Source organism: Phyllostomus hastatus, unplaced genomic scaffold (assembly GCF_019186645.2).
Source record: "Phyllostomus hastatus isolate PE091 unplaced genomic scaffold, TTU_PhHast_1.1 phas_scaffold_585, whole genome shotgun sequence".
Classification (NCBI taxonomy): Eukaryota; Metazoa; Chordata; class Mammalia; order Chiroptera; family Phyllostomidae; genus Phyllostomus; species Phyllostomus hastatus.
In genome coordinates, this window is record NW_025334037.1 from 27,937,791 (window position 1) to 27,965,766 (window position 27,976).

Consider the following 27,976-nt stretch of genomic DNA (forward strand, 5'->3'; position numbering starts at 1 on the left):
TCCTCAAAATATCTGGATTTTGGCTTTTCTTGAAAAAGTTCCCTGATGATAAAAATTGGCTGCGGTCGAGAAGTAGCTGCTTCCTGGAGATGGAGTATTACTTGGCAGTTTACCATGGTCTCGCCCACTTTCTACTGTCTTCTCGACACGGAGGCCGCATGGTCAGCTTTACCATGCTTGTCCAATTATTTCAAAGAAGAATTAAGAACGGAAGTGGAAGAACAGCAGACTGTCTCCCAGTGGCTCCCTGCCCGGCACGCAGCCACCGTAGTTCTTCAGAGGCTCCTCGGGCTCTCCTGCAGGTCGGCCTGCGGTCCCAGCCCTCGTGAGGAGGAACGCTGGGGTGACAGCTGGGACACTACCAAGGAACCTGTACAGAGACTCTCTGTGGACAAGATCACACACTACAGAATTAAGCGACTGCCACCTGGACAATCTGTTGATACTGGCCCAAAGGGTTGGAGAGGGAGCTTTTTTCCTTAAATCTTTGTTGGGGACTGGCCTTTAATTTTGGCTTTTAATGCTCAGCCGAGGACATTTTTTTTCTTTGCTTTTCAAAAAAGAGGATGGGACAGACAGAAACACTGATGCAAGAGAGAAGCATTGACTGGTTGCCTCCTGAACACGCCCAGACTGGAGATCAAACTCGCAACCTAGGTGTGTGCCCTGACCAGGAATCGAACCCACAACCTCTCAAAGACAGGATGACACCCCAACCAACTGGGCCACACCAGCCAGGATGAGAGCGAGCTTTCTAAACTTAAACAAGTGTATGGTAAAGCAGACATGAGTGCATTCCCTGGCTTCAAATTCAAAGATTCCAAATTTGAAGTCATCAATAAATCTCAGTCTTAAAGAAATGTAAAATATACCTGATAATGTACACTAAATAAGTTGTACAACTGAAGTATCATTCAACAAGAAAAAAAATTCCAGCCTGCTTTACTCATTTATATTTCTTGCTTCACACCCATGGCTATTTAAATTTGTAAATCTTGTTCTTTCTAATATTATGAAGACAGAAATCAAAAACTCTGGATAAGACTAGAACTAAGTTAACCATCTTATACCCTTAATTCCAAATTTACCTTCTGAGACTTGGCTACATGAATAATCAAGGTCAGGAACTGGCAAATAAATAAATGTCCAAATAGTTCCATCAATTAAGATTAAATAAATTTGAATTGAAGGCAAAGCAAAATCCATTGTTTGGCCACTTGGATCTGTTTTCCTCACGAGAGTATTCAAGCGGAAGACAGGGTCACCAGCTCAGGTTTACTAAGAGGGCAATACTGGGATTTGAGGGTAACACATCAGAAAATATTCTCATCTTGAAAGTATTCCTTTTTTTAGAGGATACTGTGTAAGTTCCTATGCAAGACATATGAAGTCTTTCCAGAAAAAGTCCAGCCATTGTTAATATAACAAGAATGGTTTGCACAGCATCCACGTAAGGTGGCAGCCAAGAAGAGTGGACTGGAATGCGCATGCGTGAACAACGACGCTTTCACTGTACTAGTCAGTGGGGGTGGTAGACGCCATCCAGTGAGCACGTGTACTGTGTGGCTGTCGCATTCAAAATTACTGAGTGAGCAGAGCAACGAATCTGCATCAAATTTCGCGGTAATCCTAAACATTCCTCAGCAGAATCTATTCAGATGATTCAGAAGGCCACAGCTAGGGGAAACTGGTGACTGGAAGCTTCATCACAACGATGCACCGGCTCATGACAATGCACCTGCTCATGTATCACCTCTTGAAGAATTTTTCTGGTGCGACATCAAATCACCCAGGTGACTCAGCCCCCCTATAGCCCAGATTTGGCACCCTGCAACTTCTGGCTTCTTCCAAAACTAAAGTCACCTCTAAAGGGAAAGAGATATCAGACCATAGATGAGGTTCAGAAAAATGTGTCAGGAAAGCTGATGGCAATTGGCAGAACTCTGTGAGGCCAAAGGTGCCTACTTTGAAGGGGACTGAGGCATCATTATTTTATGTATAATGTTTCTTCTGTCTGTCTTGTCTCTTCTTCAATAAACATCTGTATTTTTCATATTACATGGCTGGATTCCCTCTGGACAGACCTTGTGTATGGAAGTATGGGAACGGTGGCAATTTGGCAGTTTGTGCCATAAAACCTGGGATTTTTTTCAGTAGCTGAGCCTTCGGGCATACATAGAGGTCTTTGCTGCATAGAAACGAACATAATCCCTGCGAACTAACTGGGTCAGACACAGTCTGATGGACTTGAAACACTTCATCTCATTCCATCACCAACAGGTGTTTATTAGCCCCATTTCCTAGGTGCCAGACAGGATAAGGACACAAAGGTAGTACTGCAGGGCCTATGACATAAGTTTGGATTCATCTACTTTTCTCCCTAAAGTATATTTCTAGTCTCAAAGCTCTCAATTCTACCACTCATTTTTTCAGAGTCATGATATAAATGTGGCTTCTAACAAGGGCTAAGTCAAGGGTGGATAGGGAAGCTGATGATCCCTGACAGAGGAAGTAAGACCACCATCGTTCTAATGAACACCGTCTTCTCCCTTTCCTGTGCCAAGGTGGGGGGTCTTTGACTCTGCACAACCTGCCAGGCTTCCTCCCTTGGGAGAGCTCCAAGCTCTCTGAGGGCAAAGCCTTTGATTTATCTACCTTTGTGCTGAGACACCACGTGTGGCATAGCAGCTGGCACATGAGCATATTTCTATGAACCAAATGTTTCACCCTAAAGGAACAGCAGAAGGCAGAAAGGAACCCACCTAGCTTGGTCACAGACAGTGTTGGGAGGTTTGGGTAACTCTACGAGCAGGCTCTAAGTGGCACTTCGTGGATACATTACAGGGTGAGGCAAAAGTAGGTCTGTAGTTGTCCATATGGAAAATAATACAATAATTAGTAAAGAATGAGAGAATAAACTGTTTCATGCACTCACAACTGGAAACCTATTTCTGCCCCACCCTGTATTTACACTGCTTCACTCTAGCCCATCTCTGAGACTCCTTAAAGACTACATACGTGATACTGGGAAGTGAACAAGAAGGAGAAAGAAAGGACAGTGGAAAAATCCGAAGAGAATGTTGAGAATGGAGTCCAGTCTAAAGAGGATCCTTGCTGGTACCCTTGCTGGTAGCCCTTCCTGAGCCTGGCCGGCTAGCCTGGACGACTGTCCGCCAGGGGGACGGCTCAGCTGAGACAGCAGTGCCTGGGTTCCTCCACTAGGTCAACGGGAAGAGAGACCACAGCATTTATCACTGGGAAACATTATTTTTAAGAATTTATGGGTACCTTCCTATGATATTAAAATTAAAAGCTCTATCCATGTGTAAGGCCAAGACATAAAAGACATTCAGGCTCTCATAAGAAAAAGAGCAAGTTACAAAATAATATATATTGATTTTTTTTTCTGCTTTAAAAATGATAGTATGTATACAGAACATATGTGGAGGAATAGAACCCATACTGTTAATAGCAACTTTTGGGTGGGTCAAATTTTGTGGGAATTTTATTCTTTTCGTACTCATAGATCATGGGGGGATGCATTTTCTACAATATACATTTCTGTAATGTTCGAATTTTTCTTTTACAGTGAATATGTATTATCTTTGTAATCAGAAAAAAACAAGAAACATAAAAAGATAAAACTGCAAAAATTCTTGTCTACTAAAAATATCAAAAAAGAGGTCAAAGAGAAATAACACTGAGTGATCTGAGACAGTGTTTTGGAACCACACTCTTTATCATTCCCAAGGTCCTCAGCAGAACTCTGACAGCCACCCCGAACACAAGGGCAGATGCCCTTCGAACGCGCTTCCACCCAAACTCCTCAGCCTGAGCACTCTACATTCAAATTTTAATACTGAAGTTCTGCTGATAATAAATTTGAAAACTTCTGACCTAAAATATGTGCAAGTAGTTTATTTTTGAATGCTCCCCAAAGCATTTCCTGGGGTTTGAGCAGCTCCCGGGGAACAGAGACGTGCTCTCTCTCGTGTGGTCTGAGCACAAGATTTGGGGGCCCAGCTTGTCAGTGGAAGGCCGGCTGCACCGATGAGCTGCCCGGCTAGAAAGCCAGGTGCCCCGTGCAGAAGGTTCCTCTGTTCAGGGAGGCCAAGGCAGCAGAAAGCCTTCTCATTCCCCACCGTCTGGCCAGCCTCTCTGGATCACAGTCAGCCACCCAGAAGCAGAAGATTCAGGATCACCAGACTGTTTTCAGATGAATGAGAAGCCTGAGCAATTAGAAGTAGGTCAATGACTTTTTAAAGCAACTCTCTGAAAGAGGATGCTTTTCTGTGCAAAATTCTTTTTTTTTCATTACTGTTTTTCTTTAAACGGAATATATGGTGACTACCTATAAATCCTTTTTTATGTTTTTAGAAGTCTTTCTGTCATAGAATCCTTGAGTATTTTCGGAGCTTACTTGTATTTCTCTAGCCTCATGTTTTTAAAGAAACATCTGCTTTTAGAAATATAAATAAAGGCTTCAATATTTGAGCTAAAATGTCAGTATTCTCTAGAATTAAAAGAATGCTTTTTAGAAATTTTAATTTTTTTCATTTGGCTCTTCATTATTTGTAATAACCAGGGAAAATCTTTAAGATGAAATCCCTTGCCTTCTTTTGTTTATTCTTCCCAACTTGCAGAGTTCTGTCCTCATCTGGATTCTTACTGGGCCGAACCAACGTGGCACTTTGTTTACTACCTCATCTGTGCTTCCTGACTGGGGGTAGCAGAACCCCTGGGTGAATTCCTGCTTCGGAACCAGCAGGGGGAGCTCACTCACACAGGACTCGGAATCCATCTACGCATAAGGGGATAATGGAAAAAGCAACCCAACTTTCTTCAGTAAGAATGGCCCTTCTGCATTTTGAATAAATTATCATGCAATGAGCAACAGGTAATTAATAATGGTGCTGAGACAGAGAGCCCCTGAGAAGATGTATCTAGAGACAGCCCAGCCGCAACAGCAGGGCTACTGCTCAGAACAGGTGCATACTCTTGCCTGTACCTGTTTTTCAAGGCTTGGCTTGCTAAGCTGTACAGTTTGAGGTCCAGCGAGTCTGGTCCCTGGAGTAGCTATCACAATGCTGGTGAGCTGGGCCATGGGGAACGTTTTGGCTATGGTTGCAGTCTGCCCATTGACGACACGGACGGGGTGGATGGAATTCTGGGAGGTAGGGAGGGTCGTGGGGGTAAACTTGGTCAGCATAACAGGCCTCTGGATAAGTTGAGGAGCTGCAAGCATGGGAGGAGGTGCTGGGGCAATAGGAATGTTATTCTGGGCCACAGGCTTGGGTCGAACCTATGGGGAAAGAGAGAACAATTATCGTATTACTTAAAGAAACTTCCTGTAAGTCTAAGTTATTGTCAGATCTTCCACACTATGTATGTGAAATGTTATTTAGTACAAATATTAATACTCACTTTGGTTTTATTGTTTTATAGATCTTAAGAGATATAATTTTATAGAATACTCATCAGCTCTTAAGTGGGTCCCAACACTACCCTAGAACGCAGTTCTTCTGGCTCTGGACCGAGCTCCCTCTACCACACCAGGCCGCCTCTTCCAGGCTGAGGTCGAATCCCCGATGCAGAGCCTCGTCCCACCGTACTTGTGCCCCGAGTATGGTGACAGTGCCGCCAATGGCCTTAGTTCACACTCGGAACTTCTTCCCACCCACAGCCTCGGCTCACCCGCGTCTGTGCCCCTAAAACTCCCCGTCTCGATCTGTGGGCTTCCTCTTCCCGTCCCATACTGAATGTAGGTATTTCTCAGGGTTCTGTCCTGGGACCCCTTTTCTCCCCAGTGTCCTCACTCCTCCTGGGAGCCCTCACCCACCTCTGGCTTCAGTTACCATCTGTGTACTGAAGCTTCCACACTCGCAGCTTAGGACCAGGCATTCCCTAAAATTCGGAATTGCATTTGACTGCCTGCTAGACATCTCTACTTGGAAATCTCACAAGAAGTTCAAAATCAACACGTCTAAACTCTTTGATTTCTTCTTCCAACCATCTCCTCTTCCTATAATCATCACCTCAGTAAATGGCCTTTCCTTTCCTAAATATGTTCTTGGTGCTTCCTACTCCATCTCTACTTCCTAAGTCCTTCTCAGATATGTCCTGCTTTCCGTCCGCACTGGAACAATGGCAGAAAACTGTGATTAAAAACATGGGCTCAGCCTTGCCTGAGTTCAAATCCTAATTCTACCACTTATTAGCCGTATAACCTAAGGCAACATACCTGATCTCTTTAAGCCAGTATTTCTCGAACTTTCTAAACTGTGACCCCTCCCCATGGGTAAATCCTTCCCCTTGTGCATTAGAGTTTGACCTTCAGTTAACTCTCTAGCTCTGTTCTCCTGGAAACCTGATAAAGGTAACAATGTCAACTATGTTACCAGGCAACATTGCTTATAGTAAAAATGATTCTTTAGTCTCTTTATTGTGAACGGGGATATTTATAAATACTTGACGGGACACCATACTCTGCGTTTCCCAAGGCAGGAGGAGATTCATAACTGGGCATGTCCACTGGGGACCTTGAAAGCTATGCCTGTGGATGTGTTACAGGACAAGGCTTCTGTGAGGCAAAAGGCTTCTGTGCCAGAGTGGCTTTCCCACCGTCCTGGTGTCCCTGCACCTGAGCTGTCCCTGGGCAGCTGCAGAGACCACCCTGTGGGCTACTGCAGGGACTCACTCCCACGCAAGAAAAACATCTGAGCTGAGCAAAAGTTCTGGTTTCTGCCCTGCATCGTTCTAAGTAGATTAGTGCCATCTAAGTCAGACTAGTGTGAGTCTGTTTGGCTAAACTTAAGGTGACCCCGTGGTGGGTGCTGCAGACACACAGTAGGAAATACATTTCACACTGTCACCAGTACACACACATAGACATATATCTCTATAAAATAAAAACTCCATGAAACAATACTTGTGTGCTATGTGCTCTAGTAGTTCCTACTATGTTTTGTTCATTTTATTTAAGAACTCTGCTTACAATTCACTAAATTGATTTCACAGCTGACTAATGAGTCATGACCCACCACTTAAAAAAGAGCAATACCTACTTTCATAGGATTGTTGTGAGAATTAAAATAGATAACCCATGTAAAGTTCCCACACAGCAAGTAGCATGTAGCAAGATTCTCTAAACTGTAGCTATTATTACTGACAATATCTTAACTGTTTTCCACGCCCCCCCCCCACCCCCCCAGTCTTGACAACCTCTAATCTATTTTCCACACGCGGGCAAGAAGAAATTTTCTAAAACGAAAATCTGATCATGCCAAGTACTTGTCTGTAAATGCTTTCATGGCTCCCCCGGTTCCTGGGATGCGGCCGCGCCGGCTCTGGCCCTGTGGGCGTCTCCAGCCTCATGGGCTACCCAGCCTGAGTCAGCCACATGGCCCACTGCGCTCAGCCACACCAAATCGTGTCTGGTTCCTCAGGCTTACATGCATTTCTCCATCCCTGATGTAAGTATATGTTTTGCCTTCTGCCTGAAGCATGTTTATTCTTCCCCCAAAACTTTATCAGGCTAACTTTACTAGGATTTTAGGTCTCAGATAGAACGTCAAGTCTTCAAGGAAATGTTCTGTAATACTCGTTAAAACGAGCACAGACTACCCTGCCCTTCCCAGAGTGGACAGTGTAATTGCCTGTACATGTGTCTGCAGCTCTCTGAGGGCAGGGAACGGTCTGTCTTGCTAAGCACTAAGCACCCATAGGGCTTAGTGCCTTTTCTGAAACACAAGGTATTTATTGAGAATTTATCTGATAAATGATTAAAATCACATAGGCAGTTTAGAAATCACTTATGGCCACTGACCACAAAATTCCTTTCTCTTCCCTCTTTGCCTGAAACCTGAGGCCTCGGACAGGAGTTACCAGCCTTTCTAGCAGGCAAACCGCTCCCCTCAAGATGCAGACTGGGGCAGCGCTGACACTCTGCCAGGGAAGGGCGAACTCAGCCCAACTGCTGGGAGAACGCTCTCAGCAGAATGTGGGCAAGCCGCGCTGCCTGGGCCTGCACAGAAGGTTCCCTGTGTACACCCAAGTCGAAGTCTTCATAAGCAAGGCTTCATGTTTAGGTATGAGGCTCGATGCCATCGCTTCCCAGAGCAGAACTGAATGGTTTCTACTGGATAGTTTGGCTGGTGTTTCCTTCCCTGCTCTCTCTGGCATATAGAACAAAATAAATAAAAAGTGGTATTCATATTCCTTCCCCACTGGCAGGCAGGTTTTGGCTAACTTCTTCCAGTAAGTTAACATTATAACGTTTAAAATGGTGTTATCTTAATTTTTTACATTTAGGAAACTGTCCTGTCCTTATGTCCTCCTGCTACTGCCATCGGTCACTGCTAAGAAACCCCGATGATAAAGTAAGCTTCGTCATGGCACAGCAATCAGTAGCTGGAGTCTTCAGCTAAGCGGGGTCTGTCTGAATACAGCTGAGCTCACAAGAGCGCCACAGGCTGCGCAGAAAGGGCCCACGAGGGTTTCCACCCCACCGGGCCCTCGCTGGGCTGGCCACTGGCTTACCCACCTGGGGAAGAAAGTTCGGACGCGGAGTGAGTCTGGGAGGAGGGATAAACTGTGGTACTTTGATGGGCTGAGGAGGTGTTGCCTGAACCTGCTAAAAAATGAGAAAGATAAGTAAACCAGAGATGACAATAAATGTTCAACATCAAAGCTAGACATTCTTAAAGTACTTTCAGCATCACTGTTCCCTGGATCAGACGACATTTTCTGCAAGCTTTCACTACGGAATCAATCATCTGAATTAACACACCTTAAGAAACTGCTTTCCTCTCCCACCTGCACTCCTTTCCCCCACAGAGTGAACCAGTCACATTTGTTCCCTCACACACCTGCAGGCTCAGCAACTTAGACAGTCTCCTCGGACACTCAAGAACTCCTGCACCGATGTATTTTAAAAGTCAAGACTGGATCCAAAGGAAAATCAACCTGCTGCCAGGCCAAATGGGCCCCTTCCTACCAGTAGAGCTTAATCTGACGGTGAATGGCTTTATTCCTATAGAGGATTTTCTAACTCTCAGCATCTGGCTGAGTTCTCTGGTTGCTTCTGTAAAGATTCCTGGTTTTTCCTGTTCTTTTTTAAGTAGTGAAGCTTCACTTCACTGCTCTCTAGTTTATCACTGGTCATCATTCAACAGCCACCAAGAACTCTTAGCTGCCGTTTTAGAAGCAAATTTTTAAACAAATATTTGGATACCCTTCCCCAAGACTCTGAGAATATCAGTTTCTAAATGGTTTACCCTAAAAATCTCATGAACAATTGTGTTCAAGTACTTCCTCCTTCAAAGGATCTTTTTTTTTTCTGAAAGACATTGGGCACTGGATACTGTTTGTGAGTTTCCTGAATATTTCTAAAGTGCCCACTGACTCTGGTACTTCCTGGGTACAGTCAATTTCAGGGGACAGCGAACTAAAGGGATGCAGCAGGGAGTTTCCCCTAATCAGTAACAGGGCACCAGAGTCTAGGCACTCGAGTTGCATAGGAAGTGAAGCAGGGCTGTGGAGAGGAGGGAGAGAGACATGACACAGTGTGTATGCCTCTGTGAAGGGCATTTCCCCCCCATCAAGTCAAGTCAAACTTTGGCCCCAGATAACACACTGAATGGGCCCTGGTCTTTGGTGTCAGGAACCCTGGACAGTTACTTGAGTAGAAGGTAGGAAAGCTATATTCCCTAGTCAGCCCCCAAGGGGAATTTGGTGTGGTAGAGGGACGGAGACTAGAAAATCCAGCAGGAGCATAAAACGGATCTAGTCCACAAACGCATATCCTGAACCCTCTCATGTGGGCACACATGAGTAGCAGCTGCTGGCTTACCAGAGTGACTGTGTTTTTTGCCACAATTTGGACAGCCTCTGCCCCAGGCCCAGTGACCTTACTAGACGTCTGCAGGTTGACTGGTGTGTTCTGCACATCAGTGCTGAGCACAGCCTTCTGACTGTTGATGGCGGTCACCATAGCAATGGTAGGTCTCTGGCCCACAACAGAGGCAGGCATGGTCGCAGTTGCTGCTTTCAAGACGAGAGGTAGTGTCTTTGTGGTAATCATAGAAGCTGTAGTTACAGTCTTCTAGGAGACATGGAGAACAGGTATTAGGACACTGAAGTGTGATCCCACTCAACAGTATGCTGCTAACCCCCAGCCGAAAACAAAGCAGTTCATTCTCATCATCAGTCCAGTTTCCCAGTATGACGACATTTCTTCTGTGTACACAGAGCCCATGTCTGACTGCGGAGAAGGACAGTTTCTAGTTTGCCAGATTCTCAATCTAGTTCCAAGCTCCCAGTAATAGCTGTGACTAGTATGGGTACAAGGTTTTCAATAATGAATGGGGCAGGGTTTTAAAAAAATTATCACTTTTTAAGAAAGATTTTATTTACTTATTTTTTCAGAGATGGGGGAGAAAGAAAAGACGAGAAACAATCGGTTGCTTCTCGCAGGCCCCCAGTTGGGGACCTAGCCTGCACCCCACGCACGTGCCCTGACTGGGAATTGAACTGGCGATCTTTTGGTTTGCAGGCTGGTGCTCAATCCACCAGCCAGAGCTGTGGTGGGTTTATAGAAACAGAATATGAGTGTACCTATTTCTTCCGGTTTTTCTAATTCTTAACTTGCTTTCAATTACTTTACACTTTGCACAAGTTGCAATACACACTATCTCTATATCCTTAACTGCTACAACCTCATCAACAGGAAGAAAGCCATCATATAATTCTGATTATCTGCCTTCTGTGCCAGGAAGGTGGGAATAAAAGGACAGTACTTCTCATTCTTTTGAGTGTCACCCTGGAGAGGTAGAAGGGAACCTCATATGAGGATTAGTGTAACTGCTGCCTTGGAGGCAATAAGTCCCAAACTGGATAATAAAACCAACTAGTATAGTAAATACCAAAAAATATCCAGTGATACCAAAGGGATAGGAGTCACTCACTACCTATAATCTTTACTCCGGAGAACTGCAGTAGTGATCGAAGAGTCAGTGAAATGTGACAAGGTGGAAACAAACACCTGAGTTTCCAAAGCCTCACGGATCAGAGGAGGAACTGAGGTGAGAGGACTTGACTGACGCTTCGTAAGAGCTACTGCAGCTTTGAAGCTGCACTGTCCTGAACTGTTTACTAGAGTAACTGAAGGAGCCGGTTACACGGCATACGCACCTATCTAGTGCTACTCGTCAGTCATTCAAGATGCAGACATTTCCAGAACATGAAAATTTAGCTGGTCCAACTTGTTGGTTCTGATTTGGATACTAACCCACCTTCTTCTTCTTACTCTGCACTTGTACTGTCTAATTTGGAAGCTACTAGCCACATATAGCTGTTTAAATTAAGTTCATTAACACGAAATTAAATTAAAACATCAGTTCATCAGTTACCTAGCCACATTTCAAATGCTGAACAGCCACCTGTGGCCAGCGACAACCACACTGGACGGTGGAGGTTTCCAACAGTGCAGAAAGTCCCGCCGGACGGCACTGCTCCAGACCAGTGAGAAGGACCCCACGCTCCTGGACCCAGATCTGGACAAATTCCCTTTGAATTTCTATTTGGGTGTCCACATTAGCATTTGTGTATTAAGTTGTCTGGTTATAGACAAATCACCTAAATCTTTGTTTCTTCTGCTCTGAGTCACTAAACATAGGAGTGGCTTATTCTCCTTGCCACTGCCTTCTCAAATATGAAATGGGAGTGAAAGGGGAAAACTTATATTTATTTCGGAGGTTAGCAGGTCATCTACTCTATATCAGGGATGAAAAACAAATAAAAAGCTAAATGCTATTTAGCATTAGAAATGTTACTGTAATATAGCAGCAAGGACTGACTTTATATTACCAACCAGTTATTTGTAGTAAGTGTTTTTAACCCAGGGTGATATCAGCTCTATCTTTAATTTAAAACACAGTCTAAACTTTGAAGTGGCAAGCAAGCCCCACCAGATGGTATTCACTCCAGGTACTTCCACGGGTTATTGAAGGGAACACTCTAATCAGCAGCACTCAGCGACGTGGGTTTTAAAATCAGTTGTGCGTGTTGTTACTGCTTTGAAAGAGGTTAATATACTTTTGTTTGAAACCTCCTTGGTTCAAGTAAGGTTGTTTTAAATAACCCTAAAAGGATTAAGTGAGACCTCAAACTCACCTGAATTATATACTTACCATTAACTGCCAACACTTAAAAAAAAACCCACAAACCTAACTAGCTTGTTCATATCTTAGCATTTTTACTCTCCTTTATAAACATTCAGTTGTGGTTAATTATACTCCATGTATCTTAGCATCTGTATAACTCTTTGTATACACAGGCACAAGACACGGTATTATATGCATCAAGGAAAACTTTTTGGAGAATATATTTACTATTTATTGACACCAGGTATCGACACAGGTATTATTTGAATCTTTACTCCCGGTCTGGCACTATTCTATTCTAATTATTAGGAACATAAATCAATCTTGGAGTGTAGAATTTAGAGGACAAAGAGAATCTAGAATTTTGAGATTCAAGCCTAATTAAAAACCTCTGAACTGTTCTGGCAGGAGGGAAAAAAGAGGAAAGATATCCAACAACAAAGAAAAATTTTTTTATGGAAGCTGTCCTTGGCTGGCCCACGCTATCCATGTATGGCTGCCTTCAAGAGAAAAGAGCAGTTTCCCCACAATTTCCTGAAGGGGCTCTTTAATTTTGACAAATCCCAAGCTGCATGAACTAGAACTTAATACAGAAATACATGGCAAGAAGAACTAACTGCAAAATCCTTTTTGTTATTTTTTAGTTTTTGCTAAGTTATTATTATTGTATGCCTACAAAGCATGAGGTATTGATTGAAAACAAAAGACTCCAATGTACAAATCAGAACTTACAGGGATCATTACTGTGGGTTCTAATTAACAACCACACCTATTTTAGACTATTTCCTCTGTTTAATTTTGAATGGAAGGTCACTGTTGTACACTCAAACAACTACAAACAGACAGCTTCCTTTGCCTGTAGGGGTTCATTTTCTGTTTGGTTTTATTAACTGCATGCTTCTTTACATTTGTATTACATTTGTGAAAATAAGTTGAAGGGTATTCCTGCATTCAACTATTCTATTTTTTCATTTACTTCCTGCAGATTGAAAAAATTTCAAAATATACATACGAGCATGAGTTGATGTTAACTAAGGGGCCTGATCCCCTTGCTCCCCCTACCTTGGTGCATGCTAACCTGACTTGCAATAAAAAAACTTTCTCCTCCCTGCCCATGCTGTGATTGCTACTTAACAGTCACTGCTTTCTGAACTTGATATTTAATACATGCCATATGCAATTTCTCCTTTGGTCTTGACCTCATGAACCTTTAGTGACTCCTTATGACTGCCAAAATTCCCAAAAGTTCCGTCATGCACTGAGGGGCTTCCACAAGCTGGCCTCTTCCTAATGTTACGGTTCTATCTTCCTCTCCATCCTTTCCTGAAGTCCGTGCTTCAGCCACACCAGCCTCCTCTCTATTGCCCGGGCACGCACTTACTTTTTTGGCTCCATACTTTCGTTCACATTGTTCTCTACACCTGCGATGCTCTTTTCCCCTCTGCTCGTCACTGAAATCTCACGTGTCTGTCAGGGCACTGCTCGAATGCCACCTCCTTCATGAAGAACTCTCTGATAGCCCTCCACTCAAAACGACTGCCCTCTGGTATTTCCACAGCTCTTCACTGGTACTTTCACTTCATTCTTCATTGTTAGCTGTTTACATCTTCCTCTCCTTTTCTAAAGCTTTTAAATTCTTTGAAGACAGAAATTCTGTCTCATTTGTGAATCTATCCTCTATGCTGCCTAGCACAGTGCTTGCATATAATAAAATCTCAGTAACTACAGAATGAATGAAAGTAATTATAGTACACCAAATTCTAGGCAGGGACCATTATTACCTCTCTGTATACCAGCATCTAACACACAGAGAGTACTCAATAAACAATGCTTGATTGTTTGCTGTAAAAACAAAAACCTAGAGGATCTTTTGGCTTTTAACATTAAGGATCTTTTGGCTTTTAACATTAAGCATCTGTAGTGCATAAAAGAAAATAATATAAAACAAGGTTAACCAGATCAATCAAATTTATCAGGTGGGCTCCAGGTGGAGAGACGTCACACAACACTGTTCTGGGAACAGGCCTAGGGCCCTCACCGTCGCCACCTCAAAGCAGTACATAATTCAGATCATACCAGGAAGGGAAATGTTACTTAAGTATTTTCTCTGATTAGTATGATATGAAACGTTGCTTGAACAGAAAGTTTCCAAGGGGTAAGAGAGAAAATTCCTATGTACCAGAAAATAATAAAGTCTACCACACTCTTTCCATGTAAATACTTTCTGATCAAACTGTACTTTGGAAAGAAAACAGCCCAATTCAACCCTGTTTAGAAGTCCAACACAGTAATCTGGTAGACAATCTTTTAGAAGAAGGACAAGTTTTGGTCAGGGGGTTTCAAAAGTCAGTTTGAATACCTAATTTTCAAATAACCTTGTGGTGAAGAGTAGGGTAAACATTTTGTAGGCTGCTCTATTTGATCCCCAAAAGGAAGTCTTCATTTTTCCCTTTGTGGCATTTTATACAACGCTGGCATTTCTTTTTCTGGTATTACACAGCAGTGCAGAAGAGCAGCGAATACACAGATTTTTTAGCCAGAACATCTGGGTTCAAATCTTGGCTCTGCTACGTATGACCTACATGATTTTAGGTAATTCCTTAATCTCCCTGTGCCTTAGTGTTCTTTTCTTAAAAGAAAGAGAAAATAATAATAATGATAATAACAAGAAGGGCAACATCTTCCTTATTAGGGATGGGGTGAGGATTATGCACGTTATACACGTAAAGCACTTAGGAGAGTACCAGTCTACAGGAGCCTCTGTGAGATGTTACCTGTCTTTAGTATTTTTATAAGGAATGCATTCTTCACTTGCAAAATGTTGTTTATGAACCAGCCCAAGGTCCACAAACAGTGAGGAACCAAGTAAATGATAACTTTCCCTTTACCTATGAAGATACAGTGAAGACTTGGTGTTGGTGGGTCAGAGATATCCACACTTAGGTTTCAAAAGATTTGAGAGCTTCAATCATGTGCAACAATGAGTGTATTAAGCCTTTACATGTATTTTTCTGGGGAGGGGATCCAGAGCCATCAAGAGAGTCTTAAAGGGGTCTGTGACCTCCAAGGATCAACAACCTCTGCTCGACTGTCCCATTTTAAAAGCTGTGCCCACATTACATCTAAGCGTGTGGAGGTCAAGCTTGAGTAATTTTCTTAACTGAAGGCCATTCCCAAATATGTCCTCTTCGTGTGTCTGGACTGCCTCACTACCCTCGCACTCTAGGCAGTTCAAATGTCCTCTGCAGTAAAACCCTTTGCGCAGCTACACCAAGTTAGAATGTTATCAAGCTTCTGCTCCCTAGTGCTAGATCTGACCTGCAGCTTCCATTCCAGATCTCCTTCAGTGTGCTAGAGCGGATTCGTATTCTCATGAATACGGACGTAGAAATCAATACTGTGTTTCTATGAATAATGGAAATATATCACCCTTCTAACTGCCTCTTTCTACCTGGTCCCAAGGGCACTGACCCTGGAATATCTCCATGCTTAATTGCTAAGAATTCCAGAAAAACAATTTCAGAAGAGGTGAAGTTACACAGAATTTTAGAACAAGCTCAAATAAATATTTCAAGAAATTCAAAATAAGACTTTACTTCTGTTCTTATACAGAGATGCAATTTTCCTTTGTCACTGACTACCTTTCCCTCCTTTTTGAACAGCTGGTAAATCATTTCATTTCTGCTCCTCAGTAATGTTATTTTCTTTTACAAATGAATTTCAAGTGATTCTTATCCTAGATATATGATATGATGTGATATAATTAATATAAAAAAGTAACCAAAACAACTTTTGCTTAGAGCTAGTTAAGCTTAATATAGTTGAAACAAGACCCAGTTCACATGACCAGTAACACACTGATCTACAACTCGGAGCCCACAGAGCCCCACCCACACGTTACCTGGGATGCAGTCAGACTGGGAGAGGGTGCAGCCGACTGGGCGTGGTGGTGGTGGTACTGCTGCTGCTGCTGTAGCTGCTGTAGTGGTTGCTGCTGTGCTGTTTGTAGTTTGTTTTCAGATTGTGGCAATGGCTGTATTTGGAACTTGTCTGGTTGTTCTTGCTTTACCATCAGGTTCTTCCGTAGCTGTTCAACTACTCGTTTCTATCAAATGAGAACAAAGAAGTAAAAATGATCAGAATACTGTCTTACCAGCTGTAGAGAAATATGCAGCAATTACATACCTCTGACATCTTTAATCTAAAACTTCTTACAACTAAAACTAACAGATATGACAAATAAGGAGAAACCCACGGCATAAGAAACATTTTTATACATAAAGAGAAACTGAGGCATGCACACGGGGAAAGTTAATGGAAGTCACATAGCAGAGCTCAGATTTCTTGACTATGATGGCTGGGCACGCCAGGCTGGAAGGGCAGGACAATAGAGTGCAACAGTGAAGATGCGACCCTGGAAACGTAATGCCCAAAGTCAAACTTCAGTTGTGCTACTTACCAGTTATAGGACATTGGTCAAGTTACTTAACCTATCTATGGCTGTATTTCCTGTCCTGTAAAATGAGGCAACTAACAATATCCTTAGGGCTCTTACAAGTTCCAAACTAGCTGCTATATGTAAAGTACTCAGAACTGTTACTGACACGTTGTTCATCGTTTTCTTCTTGCATCTGACAGTGTAGATACCAGCCATACTAATTTTTGTTAATTGAAAAGTATCTTGTATCTATCCCAGATTCAAACATTAAATAGAATTTTAAACAAAGAACACTTGATCTCATAAACATGCACTATAAACAATATACATTCTATTTATTGATTTTTTTGGGGGGGAGACAGACAGACATTGATTTGTTGTTGTACATGTGAACTGGGTCTTGTTTCAGACTATATTAAGCTTAACCAGCTCTAAGCAAATGTACAAACTCATTTATGTATTCACTGGTTGATTCTTGTATGTGCCCCGACCAGGGATGGAACTCGCAACCTTGGAGTATCAGGACGATGCTCTAACCAACGGAGTGGCCGGCCAGGGCCTAGACATTCTAAATTACTGAAATGTATAACTCATGAACGGGGCTTCTTTGCTGGGCTAGGATCTGTAGAAATGCATACACTTGTTTAGGCGGAGTAGGGATTTAGTTACATGGGGTAAAAATGTTAAGGTTTGCTGAATTTTCCAGACCTTGTTCAAATCCAAGAAAATCTGTACCTGAATACCTTCATTACTATATATAATTATATTATAACATATACTATAGTAATTATAATACAATTACTAAATATTATATATATAGTAATGGATTATATTACTGCCTATAATACATTTCAACACAACGTAAGTTCCATGAGGGAAAGGACTTTTCCTCACAACCACATTTGTGGCTAAGTCAGTGTCCTCATTCTCTTCACATGATCTATGAAATGATGGACCCAAACACCAGCAACAGGCTCAGACAATATGTGGTAACCATCTGGGGCCAGACTTGGGTTCTGACTCTCTTGCTCTCATGGCTGAAAGAGAGTATAAGCAGCACCCCTCTCATACGCTTTCAAGCATTTGTTATTTCTGATGAAAACAGATTGCCATTTTCTAATACAGGTTATGAATAGAGAAAAGGGAGTGAATAGAGATCTTTAAATAAAGAGTTAAGTGCAATCAGAGAGCCAAGTTGATTTACAAATTCCTGCTTATGATTCTAACCAACTTCATAGCACGTATTCTCTAAAGAATCCAAACCTGCAGGCTGCTTGCTTAACATATTTGAATATTAAAATACTCACAAAATGGATTTTTAAAAAGTTTAAGTCAATGTAAAATACATCCTTGAGAGAATTTTTATTAGTTTTATTATTGACTTTTTTTAGTAATGAAAATATCATGGAAAGGCCAATTTTGGGGGGGAAAGTCTGTTATACTTTATACTTTGCAAGCACTTCTTTCCGTTGTTAAACATTTAGAAGAAAAAAGGATGCAGAGTCCAATGTCTCTACAGAAACCATCTGCAGAATAATAAAAACACAAATTAATAAAAATATCAAATGCTCATAAAAATTAACTTTCACATCTTCAAAATCCTATTTCTCAAGTATAAACGGCAGAGAAATTGAACGGATGTAGTTTAGGAGAAGGGAAAGTAATAGTGGGGTGCTGTGGATTAATTCTGAGTGTCACAAGTAGATGTTATTGCTTGGTGACTGCCAGACATTTAACAATTAAATAATTATTTAGAGGTGCTTTCAGTCCCCCTCCCAAACAAATTAATCAGCATTAATCAAACATAACAACAAACAAACAAACATGTAACACAATAGTGAGGGAAAGGGACTCCAAAACCTTTATTAAAAAAAAAACAAACAGCTCAAATTGGAGGAGAAAAACATACAACACAAATGTAACACCTGCCAAAAAATAAACTTTGAACAAAAACAGCACAGGAAATTAAATAATTACTATACCAGGCACAAAAGGCAAGGGTGTTTTTCTCCTCTACAGCCGTCCTTAGGAAATACAGTGTTCTCTACGGGCTGCCTAACGGGGGTAACTACAAGCAAGAGACAAAGCCCGGAACCCACTCCTGGTGCTGTGCGCAACAGAAGGGAACCGCAGGGGAAAGAACAAGAAAGGGATGCGGCTCGAGTACTCTGCAGCCATATGGCTAGAGCAAGGTGACGACCAATCAGAACCAGAACCAGGAAAGTGGGAGCCGTGAGTCACAATGCACTCACAACTGTTCCTCCCCCAGGGCCTGAACAAAGCCTGTATAACTTGTGAGGGGTGGGAGTGGGGCAGAAGGGTTCAAAATGCTTGAACACTTAAATCAGTCCTTGAGAAGAAGGGGAAAGAAGGAGAAAAAAGGAAGAAGAAAAAGAGAGAGCTGTGTAGATTGGACATGGGTCAGGTCATATGAGCGGGTTCAAGTCGTCTTTGAAAGAAGGCTCTGGTGTATTTCAGAGTGCTGCTCAGAGCCGCAAGGCCCTGCACGCCTTGCTGTGTTTACCAGAAGATTAAAACACTACCAAGCATGTAGTTGTGCATGTCTGTGCATTTTTTTTTTAAAAATCAAGAGTTGGGAGAAGTACTGATACCTTCTGTAACTTAAATATCACTGCATTTCGAAAACCAACCATCTAGGTCAGGGGAGAGCCCTGGCTGGTGTGGCTCAGTGGATTGAGCGCCGGCCTGGCCCGTGAACCGAAACCTCGCCAGTTCGACTGCCAGTCAGGGCACATGCCTGGGTTGCGGGCCAGGTCCCTGGTCGGGGGTGTGCAAGAGGCAACCAACTGATGTTTCTCTCTCACATCAGTGTCTCTCACTCTCTCCCCCTCCCTTACTCTCTCTGAAAATAAGTAAATAAAATCTTTAAAAAAATAAGTGAAGTCAGGGGAGCTCTGCGGTGGAGGGGCTCCTTACATGTCCAGAGGTTCTGCACACGTTTCAGAACCAGCTAATGAAGGAGAGTTTCCGAGTGAATTTGTTGGCCTTTCTCAGTCCCTCAGTCCAGTCTTGCTCTAGTTCATTCTTGCAGACACGGAAGTCGCATTAACTCCAGCAGGACCCCGATCTGGGTCAGTAGCAGTTGTGGGCGGCAGCAAGAGGCTAAAGCTGTAATTGCTCATAAACCTTAGCTGTGTGGTATCAAGCAAAGTTCCTAAGCATCCTATCACCTCCACAGAAAGTGAGCCTATACTTTTATTATTATGTGTTTCAAAAAAAGAAATCAACTTCTGCTGGTCATTAATGAAGGTGATGCTGGCATCAACAATTTGATATTTTCAATGTTGTTCATATATAAAGGAGAGCTTTAAACTGAAGCCTTGTCATTCGTCATTCATAGTAAGTTAATGCGAGTTAAAGGGGGAAGAAAATGAAGAGAGGAAAAGCTGTAAAGAATGAAGGCAGAAGGGAGAGAGAAAAGTTACAACCTATCATCTTCTCTCCTTAATGTATTTCATATAAACAATGGCCAATGTGCCAGGCGTCCGGATGGCTACTGCCACCCCCTTCAATCCATCTGTCAAGAACAGCTCCGTGAACCCAGATGTAATTCCCAGCCTCCGATTCCCCTGACACTGGCATCACTAGGTTTCATCAGGGCTTGTTCAGGCAGAAGAGTTCACAGAGCCTCTGACACTTCAAGTCACAGTTTCTGAGACAGGTAGTCACGGGGATCAATATTGTGACATTCGGTGATGCTATCAACATGTTCACATGACAGCAAGACAGATTCCAAAGAAAAGTACAGAAGTTTATGGGTTCAATTCAAGAGGAAATCAGGTTCTTTTTCTCTTAAGTCAGCCACGCCAAGTTCCATGGCCTGGGCTAGTGCAGAAGAAAGGTGGAGAGATGGAAGGACAGCCCCTACCCCTCCAGTCAAGCCACCAGTTTCTTCTTGTCAAACTCGCACACAAATTTTAGGAAGCTTCTCTCAACAGGAACTCCAGGCACAAGGCCCTGTCCTCCTGGATGCCGGTGCTTTAAGTCTCTGCTCTTCCACACAGTCAGTCACTGGTCACTGCACTTCTTCATGTTCTGGTCGACATGACTTGTTTTATATTAATTACGACAGGGCCACACCCACTCACACATCTCACATAGTACCACCTTAAAAATTCATCTTTCCCCCTCTCCATGAATCAACCATACAACCTAAAAATATAACTTTCACCCTTCATCCCAGAGGCTCACAGAGACTTACACAGTCAAACAATCCAGAAAGTCAAGGACAAATCCTACCCATCTTCATACCTACAATACAGTGAAACACTTCGTCATGTCTTTCGACTCACCAATTGCTCAATGGTAACTAGGGAAACTAACATTCTTGTATGCAAAAAAACTAACATGGAGAAATTCACATTTGTTGACCAAGTCAGAATTTATTCAAAGCAACAAAAACTTTCTATTGCCCGAATGAAATTCAATCAATGCATTTATAAGTAGCACCAATATTCATCAACACTGAACATGCAGCAAGGAGACTTGATGAGTCTTCAGGACGCCGCAGGTAATTACCATCCTCTGAAGAACAGGGTATGTGTTTCTGGCATAGCAATGACAAAATTACCACCCAAAGTAAAAGGTACGTGCTAGTAAATTAAGTGAAGGTTCCACCACTTCATGAAGTAAAACACAGGGAAGAGCAATAAACTCAAAATAAGCTCCTTCTTAATGCAGTAAGTGAAACTCAATGAGAGAACACGCACTGAAGTTGCTAAAAGGAATGTTCCAACAGAGACACACAGGCTGGGGATGGGACAGAAGGGGAGGAGAGATTTTGGTGGCAGCATCTATAAAAATATACGTAACTAAAAATAGCTGTGCTTTATTCATTTTGTAAGGCACTAGAAGGTTTTCCCCAAACTCTCTAATATCCCACTTCGGGGTGAGTATTAACATATGGCTTTTAACCTTTTAAAACCTTCTTAAAGGAGATATGCCCTTTAAAAATGCCACCTGTATGAAAGAAGTGGTATCTACAGTCTCGTCTCATACGGTGAACTGCGTATGTCGTCTACTGAAGAGGATTTGTTTAGTCTTGGTGAGCTGGGAACATAATTATTTTATAGCTCTGCAAGGTGTCATAGAATCTGTACGGTACAGTATAAATGAATTCAGGAACAGCAGCAGTTGGAATTATCAGAGTTTATTTTCGATAAAGTTCAAAATTCTCTACATAGATGCTTAACAGATGGTGGAGAATACGTATGTCACGGTACTGATCAGACTTTGGCTTACTTTTTTAATTAAAAAATATTCTTCAGGGTTTACTCCTCAACACCACACACACACACACACACACACACACACACACACACACACACACAGATATTTATATCAATAGGTTTTGCATCCCATCTCCACAAGAAAATAGACCTTTTATGCGTATGAATGGGATTTCTACCCCATCTCCATGGGGGATTGGCCCCTTTATTTGATGCCCTGATTGTAATGCAATTTACATTCTTCTTGTTTAGTTCCTTCATACTCTAACAGGTAAACTCAGCCCCGCCTTCCCCTACTCCAAATGCAGGACCAGGAAGGACTGCTAGGGCTGCTGTGGTCAAACTCCCGCCTGAACGTAGGGACGCTGCTGAGAAACTGGGGACTGCCTCTACCTGGCTCCAGACAAGGAAGGGACAGCTGCTGTCCACAGGAGAGGTGTGGGACACCCAAGGTGGAACATGCTCGGATGCCGGAGCATGGCGGCAGAGACACACGCACTGAGAAAGAGCACTGCGCGCTGGAACGGTAGCTGCAATACACGCCTCTACGATAAAAGGCCAAGGGAGCCAAAGGCAGAACCCAGCTGGCTTACATTGAAGTTCTCTACATCTCTTTGAAGAACTAACCTATACTGTCCTGCTTGCTTCAGAACAATTCTGAGGATCAAATGAATTAATGGTGAAGAAAGCTTAGGAAACTGTTGAGGGCAATGTGAAAATAAGGGCTGGTAACCAATGAATAATACTATTTGTCTAGCATGAATTTTTAACTCAGAGCAACAGCTAATTAAATGTGACTTTTATTTCTAATGTCAATTGTATTTCAATCACTAGATTTTTAATACAGTTAGTTCCAACTATTTTTTAAAATGAGAATTGCCCAACATACAGGATTGAGAAAGAGAATGCTACCTGTTGCCTTTTTATTTCAGAAATCAAACACATTGGGAATATTTCCCTGTGTAGAAATCTAAGTACAGCCCAGACTCCTTACACCTCTATAGTGATTCGGGGCTATATTTTGAATGTAGAAGATAGATGTCCAATTTAAATGTCATCTGACCCAGCAAAGACCCTAGAAACAGTAATGAGGACAGCAGAAAAAAACAGAAGAACCACTTATAATCTGCATAATTTAGCTACTTGCTAACATGAGAGAGTGCCTGAATCACTGTGCTTACAGCACACAATGAGACAGGACATGGAGGCCATTAATTTGTAAATTAAAATGCATGCCCCTCTGTAGCTACCTGTGTGAGAGCTGCACCCTCCCCAGCTTGTCATTCTCACGCCACGACTCTGCCCCACAACTTAAAAGGCGGCCCTGCCCTGTTAATGTCAGTCCTACACGCTGCAGAGATTCTCCCTGCACTGCCCTGAAGCTGCTGTGGTTTCCCTCACAAAAGAGTTGTGATGGGAAATGGCTGCACAGTAGCTGTCTTAGACATGCTGGATATGGAAACACAACTTAGGCACAACAAGAGTCCTAAAGTCGGGGTGCGGGGAGAAAAACCCCTGTCACTTGTGGAACACTGCTCAGATAAAGCAGACTGTTTTGCCTACTAGCCCTGGGTACGATGTGAGATAATGTAGGAAACTCTTTTTTCACAGAAACACAGGACAGAATCGGATGCTGAAAGAGGCAAATATAACAGATTATTTAACCAAGCTCTACACCGAATACATATACTAAGACATGGATCGATCATTTCCAAAGGTGAGGATACCTTTTAACAATCCTCAATTCTGCAGTTTTTCTTAAAAAAGAGAAAAAAGACACCCAATGGTATTAGAACAATATATTATATATATCAGACCGGATATATCAGGTAGAAAACAGTCTACGGTGAAATGCAATATTTTCCTCATATTTAAACAAAAGTAAGTTTTATAAATCGCTAACACTGATATTTTGAATTGGGAAGTATTTTAACAAAATCCTGAAAAACATAATTTTATCATCTACTATAAACACACAGATTTTAAACAATTCCAAAGCTACTGAATGAGTAACTCGTAATTTCACGAAGAATTCAGTATTTCAGTAGTCTAGTTTTATCACGGCAGTATTTGCCACAAACACGTGAAGAGAAAAACGAAGTGCTACAGATTCACTTTCTGACAAGACCCCACGTGAAACAACTGAGGGAGAGCCGCTCTAGCACCTGCGCGGGCTGCCAAGATGAGGGATGGGCACCTTCCAGGGAGTGGATCTTCCCAGACGTGTGACGGAGGACGGCCCGCGCTCCTCTGCGTTTACTCTGGGTCTTCTGCCTCAGAGACAGCAGGAACCTGAACTTGTCTTTCACAATTTCAAAGCCATTTCAGACCTTTTTTGTTTTAATTTTGCAGTACTAGAAATTTTATTAAAGAGATAGAATCAGCAGAATAGAAGCATGAGTAATTTCTTAATGAATAAAAAAAACATTTGGTTAAAAATTTTAGTGGTTTATTAAATCTCAAGTGTGAAAAAAATTCTCACTATGAAAATCACTAAATTAAACTGACACATCACTGTATGTTCAAGTCTTTCCACACATGCACGTGCGTGCACACACACCACAGCCTCCACGTGTCTGGAACAATGGAATGGCCACAGTAAAAAGGATTTGTTATTTTTATCTTCTTTTAGTTTACTTTTCAGTAGTGAAGGTGTAGCTCACTTTTTTACTATACTATTTCTCCAGTTTCCTCATGCAACAACATTACTGAGGTACAGACTCTTAAGAGGAGACTAAACTAAAGATTGGTCCCTTGATTATTAAAAAAAAAAACAAAAAACCAACACTTTATTTTTTAGAGCAGCTTTAAGTTGACAGTAAAACTGAGTAGAAAGTGCGGAGAATTCCCATATGCCCCGGCCCCTCACGCACAGCTCCCTCAGTGTCCACACTCCCGCCAGAGCAGTGCATTTGTTCAACTGATGAACCTACGCTGACCTGTCACGCTCACCCGAAATCCAGAGTTTACACTAGGGTTCACTCTGCATGTTACACATGGGTTTTGACAAACATATAATGACATATATCCATCACTGTAGTGTTGTGCGAAATAATTTCACTACCCTAAAAATTCTTTGTGCCCTGCCTATTCATCCCTCTCTTCCCCCAACACCTGGCAACCACTTACCATTTTACTGCGTCTGTAATTTTGCCTTTTCCACATCATCATTTAGAACCATACAGTAGGCAGCCTTTTCTGGCAGCCTTCTTTCACTTAGCAATACGCATTTAAAGCTGCTCCATGTCTTTTCATGCCTCGATAGTTTGTTCTTTTTGGTGCTGAATAATATTCCATTGCCTAAATGTACCACAGTAGTGCTCTTGATTTTTAGATACAGTCTAATGTGGAAGCTGCTGACAGCAACAATATCAGATAGATATCACCTGCACCTAGGACACTGAGGCTCTGAGCATCTAAGTGACTTGACCCAAGGTCTCAAGTTAGGGATAGAGTCAGACTTCACAGTTCTACCTTCTGATATCTAATTCCACAGCCCCCACCATGTATATACCACATAATATAGCAAACCACAAAAGAACTTAGAAGAAAATAAAGAGAGGCAGTATTATGCAGTAGAAATAATACAAAGGGTCAAGAAATACGGGTTTTGGTCTCATTTATATTATTAAACTAGGTTTGCGACTTTGAATAAATTATTTACCTTAGTCTCAGCTCCTTTTTTTTTTAAGAAAGTGGAAGGGAGGGAGAAAGAGAGGGAGAGAAACATCAGTGTGTGGATGCCTGTTGTGCAGCCACCTGGCCTGCAACCCAGACATGTGCTCTTGACTGGGAATCAAACCAGGGATCTTTTGGTTCTCAGGCTGGCACTCAATCCACTGAGTCACACCAGCCAGGGTGGTCTCAGCTTCTTCACTCAGTCTCCAACATTTTCTGCTTAAAATTCTATGAATCTCTGAATGTCAAGAACACAATCTCTTGATCTATACCTTCTACCTCTATAAATAAGCACTATATACAGAAGACTAATGCTCACAGTGATGATCCTAACACACTACAAAGAAGCTAAATCATTAAAGAATGGTTTCATTCAGGGATGGAAAATTCACACGAACAGGGGTCAGACAGGTACTGTGCGTGAGTGAAGCTGGCCAGCTATGACACACTGAGGTACTAAGGAGTGATGGGGACTGAGGCCAACTGGAGAGGGAGGGCCCTGTCAAAAGGCACTAATATAAAAATTGCTTTTAACGTTTTGAGTCAAATAAAATATCTCTGCTAGTTAGATTAAGCCCATGGGCTACCAGTTTTCAATTCCTAGACAGTAATTACATTTGCTAAACTGTAGTTACTAGGAGAAGAATCAACCATTCCTCAGAAAAACTTCCAACAATAGGAGGTGAGCCAAAAGGATTTCAGATAACCGGAATATTAAAATGACTTTCTAGTTGATCAAAATTTTACTGCTGTAAAGACTGGAGTGTGACTTTGAGTGGGAAGAGGCACAAATATAACAAATAAGTGTTCAATGGCTACTGAGGAGAATACAGTAAGATAAAACATCTGAAGATAAAAGGGAGACAGATAACTATACATAAAATAGAAGGTAAGAATGAGAATTCCAGTAATAGCATGTTCCATACCTGTGCCGACCTTATCAAAACAGTTTAAAAGTACTTACATATCATTTAAACCCCTCCCCATTGTGTAACACGGATGTACGAACGAACTGGAATCAGTCTCTCATCACTGAACTGCAGCTGTCTTCGGGGCTGAAGACAGCAGCTGTTCAAACGGCCACATTGCAGAGGTCAGAAAAATGAGAACTACCTTGTTGAAGTTGCCCAGGGAATTCTAGTAAAGCAAAAATGTAATAATCAGATCTGGAATCCAACCAGAACACTAGAAACATCTCCTGCGCTTAACACAGTGAGATGTTTCTGACACCTGTGTTCTCATTTCTGAATACTGAGATTTTTTTAAAATCATTTATATGATTAAGAAGAAAGGAATTCATGTTATAAACATGTGGATTACTTAATAATTTTTCAAGAATCCTATTTTCTCAGTGAACCCTAAATGAACCCTAAATGGAACCCTAAAAGGAAACAAACATTTTCCTAATGGTGTGACTTTTTTTTAGCTTTGAGTAATTATATGATTATATAACTCTTCATAATGATACATTTTCACACCCTCTTATTAAATAAGATTCTCACAATTGTGTGGGGTAGATTAAGGCCACTGTCATGTCATTGATTCAAGCAGGGAAATGAAGGCATGTGGTGACTGCTGACCAATCAAAAGTTGCAGTTACCTAACAGTAAAATGGGCATTAGAATATGGAATCCCTATACTCTAGAGAACTAGTGTGAATGAAGCTCTGTTCACTGGACAAAGGGCTGGCACTCATTTGTCTGAACCAACTCTTCTGGGGCTGACAGGAGGCTGGGTGATATCCAAGTGGACGGACTGAATATAGTGTATACAGGGGTGGGGAGCTGGGCCAAGGGGGAGAGATGTCTTTTGCTGGACATCAGCCTCTAGACCCAATAAACAGTTAGGAATTAAAGATAGGCTGTTGAGAGCCAAGGAAGAAGAGTAACTTGTCCAACAAAGTGAAGGGGCCAAGCAGGAGAAGAGCCAAAGGATGCAGTCAGGACAGGAGACAGGGCAGCTCCAGAGATGAGGCTTGGACAGGCCAGAGATGGGTCTGGAGCAATTACATCCATCACGTCCATGCGGAGACAGAGTCCCTACTGACTGCTCTGAGCACTTTACAGCAGCACTGGGGATGTTCTTGAAGGGACTGTGCAGTGCTGGGTAACTAGCTCCAAAATGCCAGAGACTGTATTCCTGTCATCAAAGATACTGTCTCTGGCAGCTGAGCAGGGATACACTCTGGAGCCAATCCAAAAGAATGATATGCTTCCTCCTCTACGAAGTATGATGGACATTTTTAAGATTCTGTGTTTCACCTTCCAGCCCCAAGCCAAAAACTTCAATTCTGGAACGACTTCAATTTAATAAATGGAATAAGTGCTGGCGACATTTAAACTGGTAAAGTGTTGGGTTCCAGTGGGCTTTTAAAGGGGGGAAATCACAGCAAACTTTACTTACCAGCCACTAATATAAAGCTAGGTTTAACATTTTTATTCACTAACAGA

General features: G+C 42.2%; 1 protein-coding gene across 20 annotated transcripts in view; it reads right to left on the bottom strand.

The window, feature by feature from the left end:
- Positions 1-27,976, bottom strand: part of PHF21A (PHD finger protein 21A) — a 164,084-nt gene that overhangs the window by 19,108 nt on the left and 117,000 nt on the right. For 14 of the 20 annotated variants that reach the window (XM_045825299.1, XM_045825289.1, XM_045825300.1 and 11 more), the window contains 4 exons: positions 16,063-16,266; positions 9,851-10,102; positions 8,543-8,632; positions 5,009-5,302 (listed from right to left, as the gene is read on the bottom strand). In XM_045825299.1, the coding sequence (XP_045681255.1) occupies positions 5,009-5,302; positions 8,543-8,632; positions 9,851-10,102; positions 16,063-16,266 (840 nt within the window). The remainder of the gene's footprint in view (positions 1-5,008; positions 5,303-8,542; positions 8,633-9,850; positions 10,103-16,062; positions 16,267-27,976) is intronic. The other 6 variants (XM_045825303.1, XM_045825296.1, XM_045825298.1 and 3 more) reach the window with 3 other exon arrangements.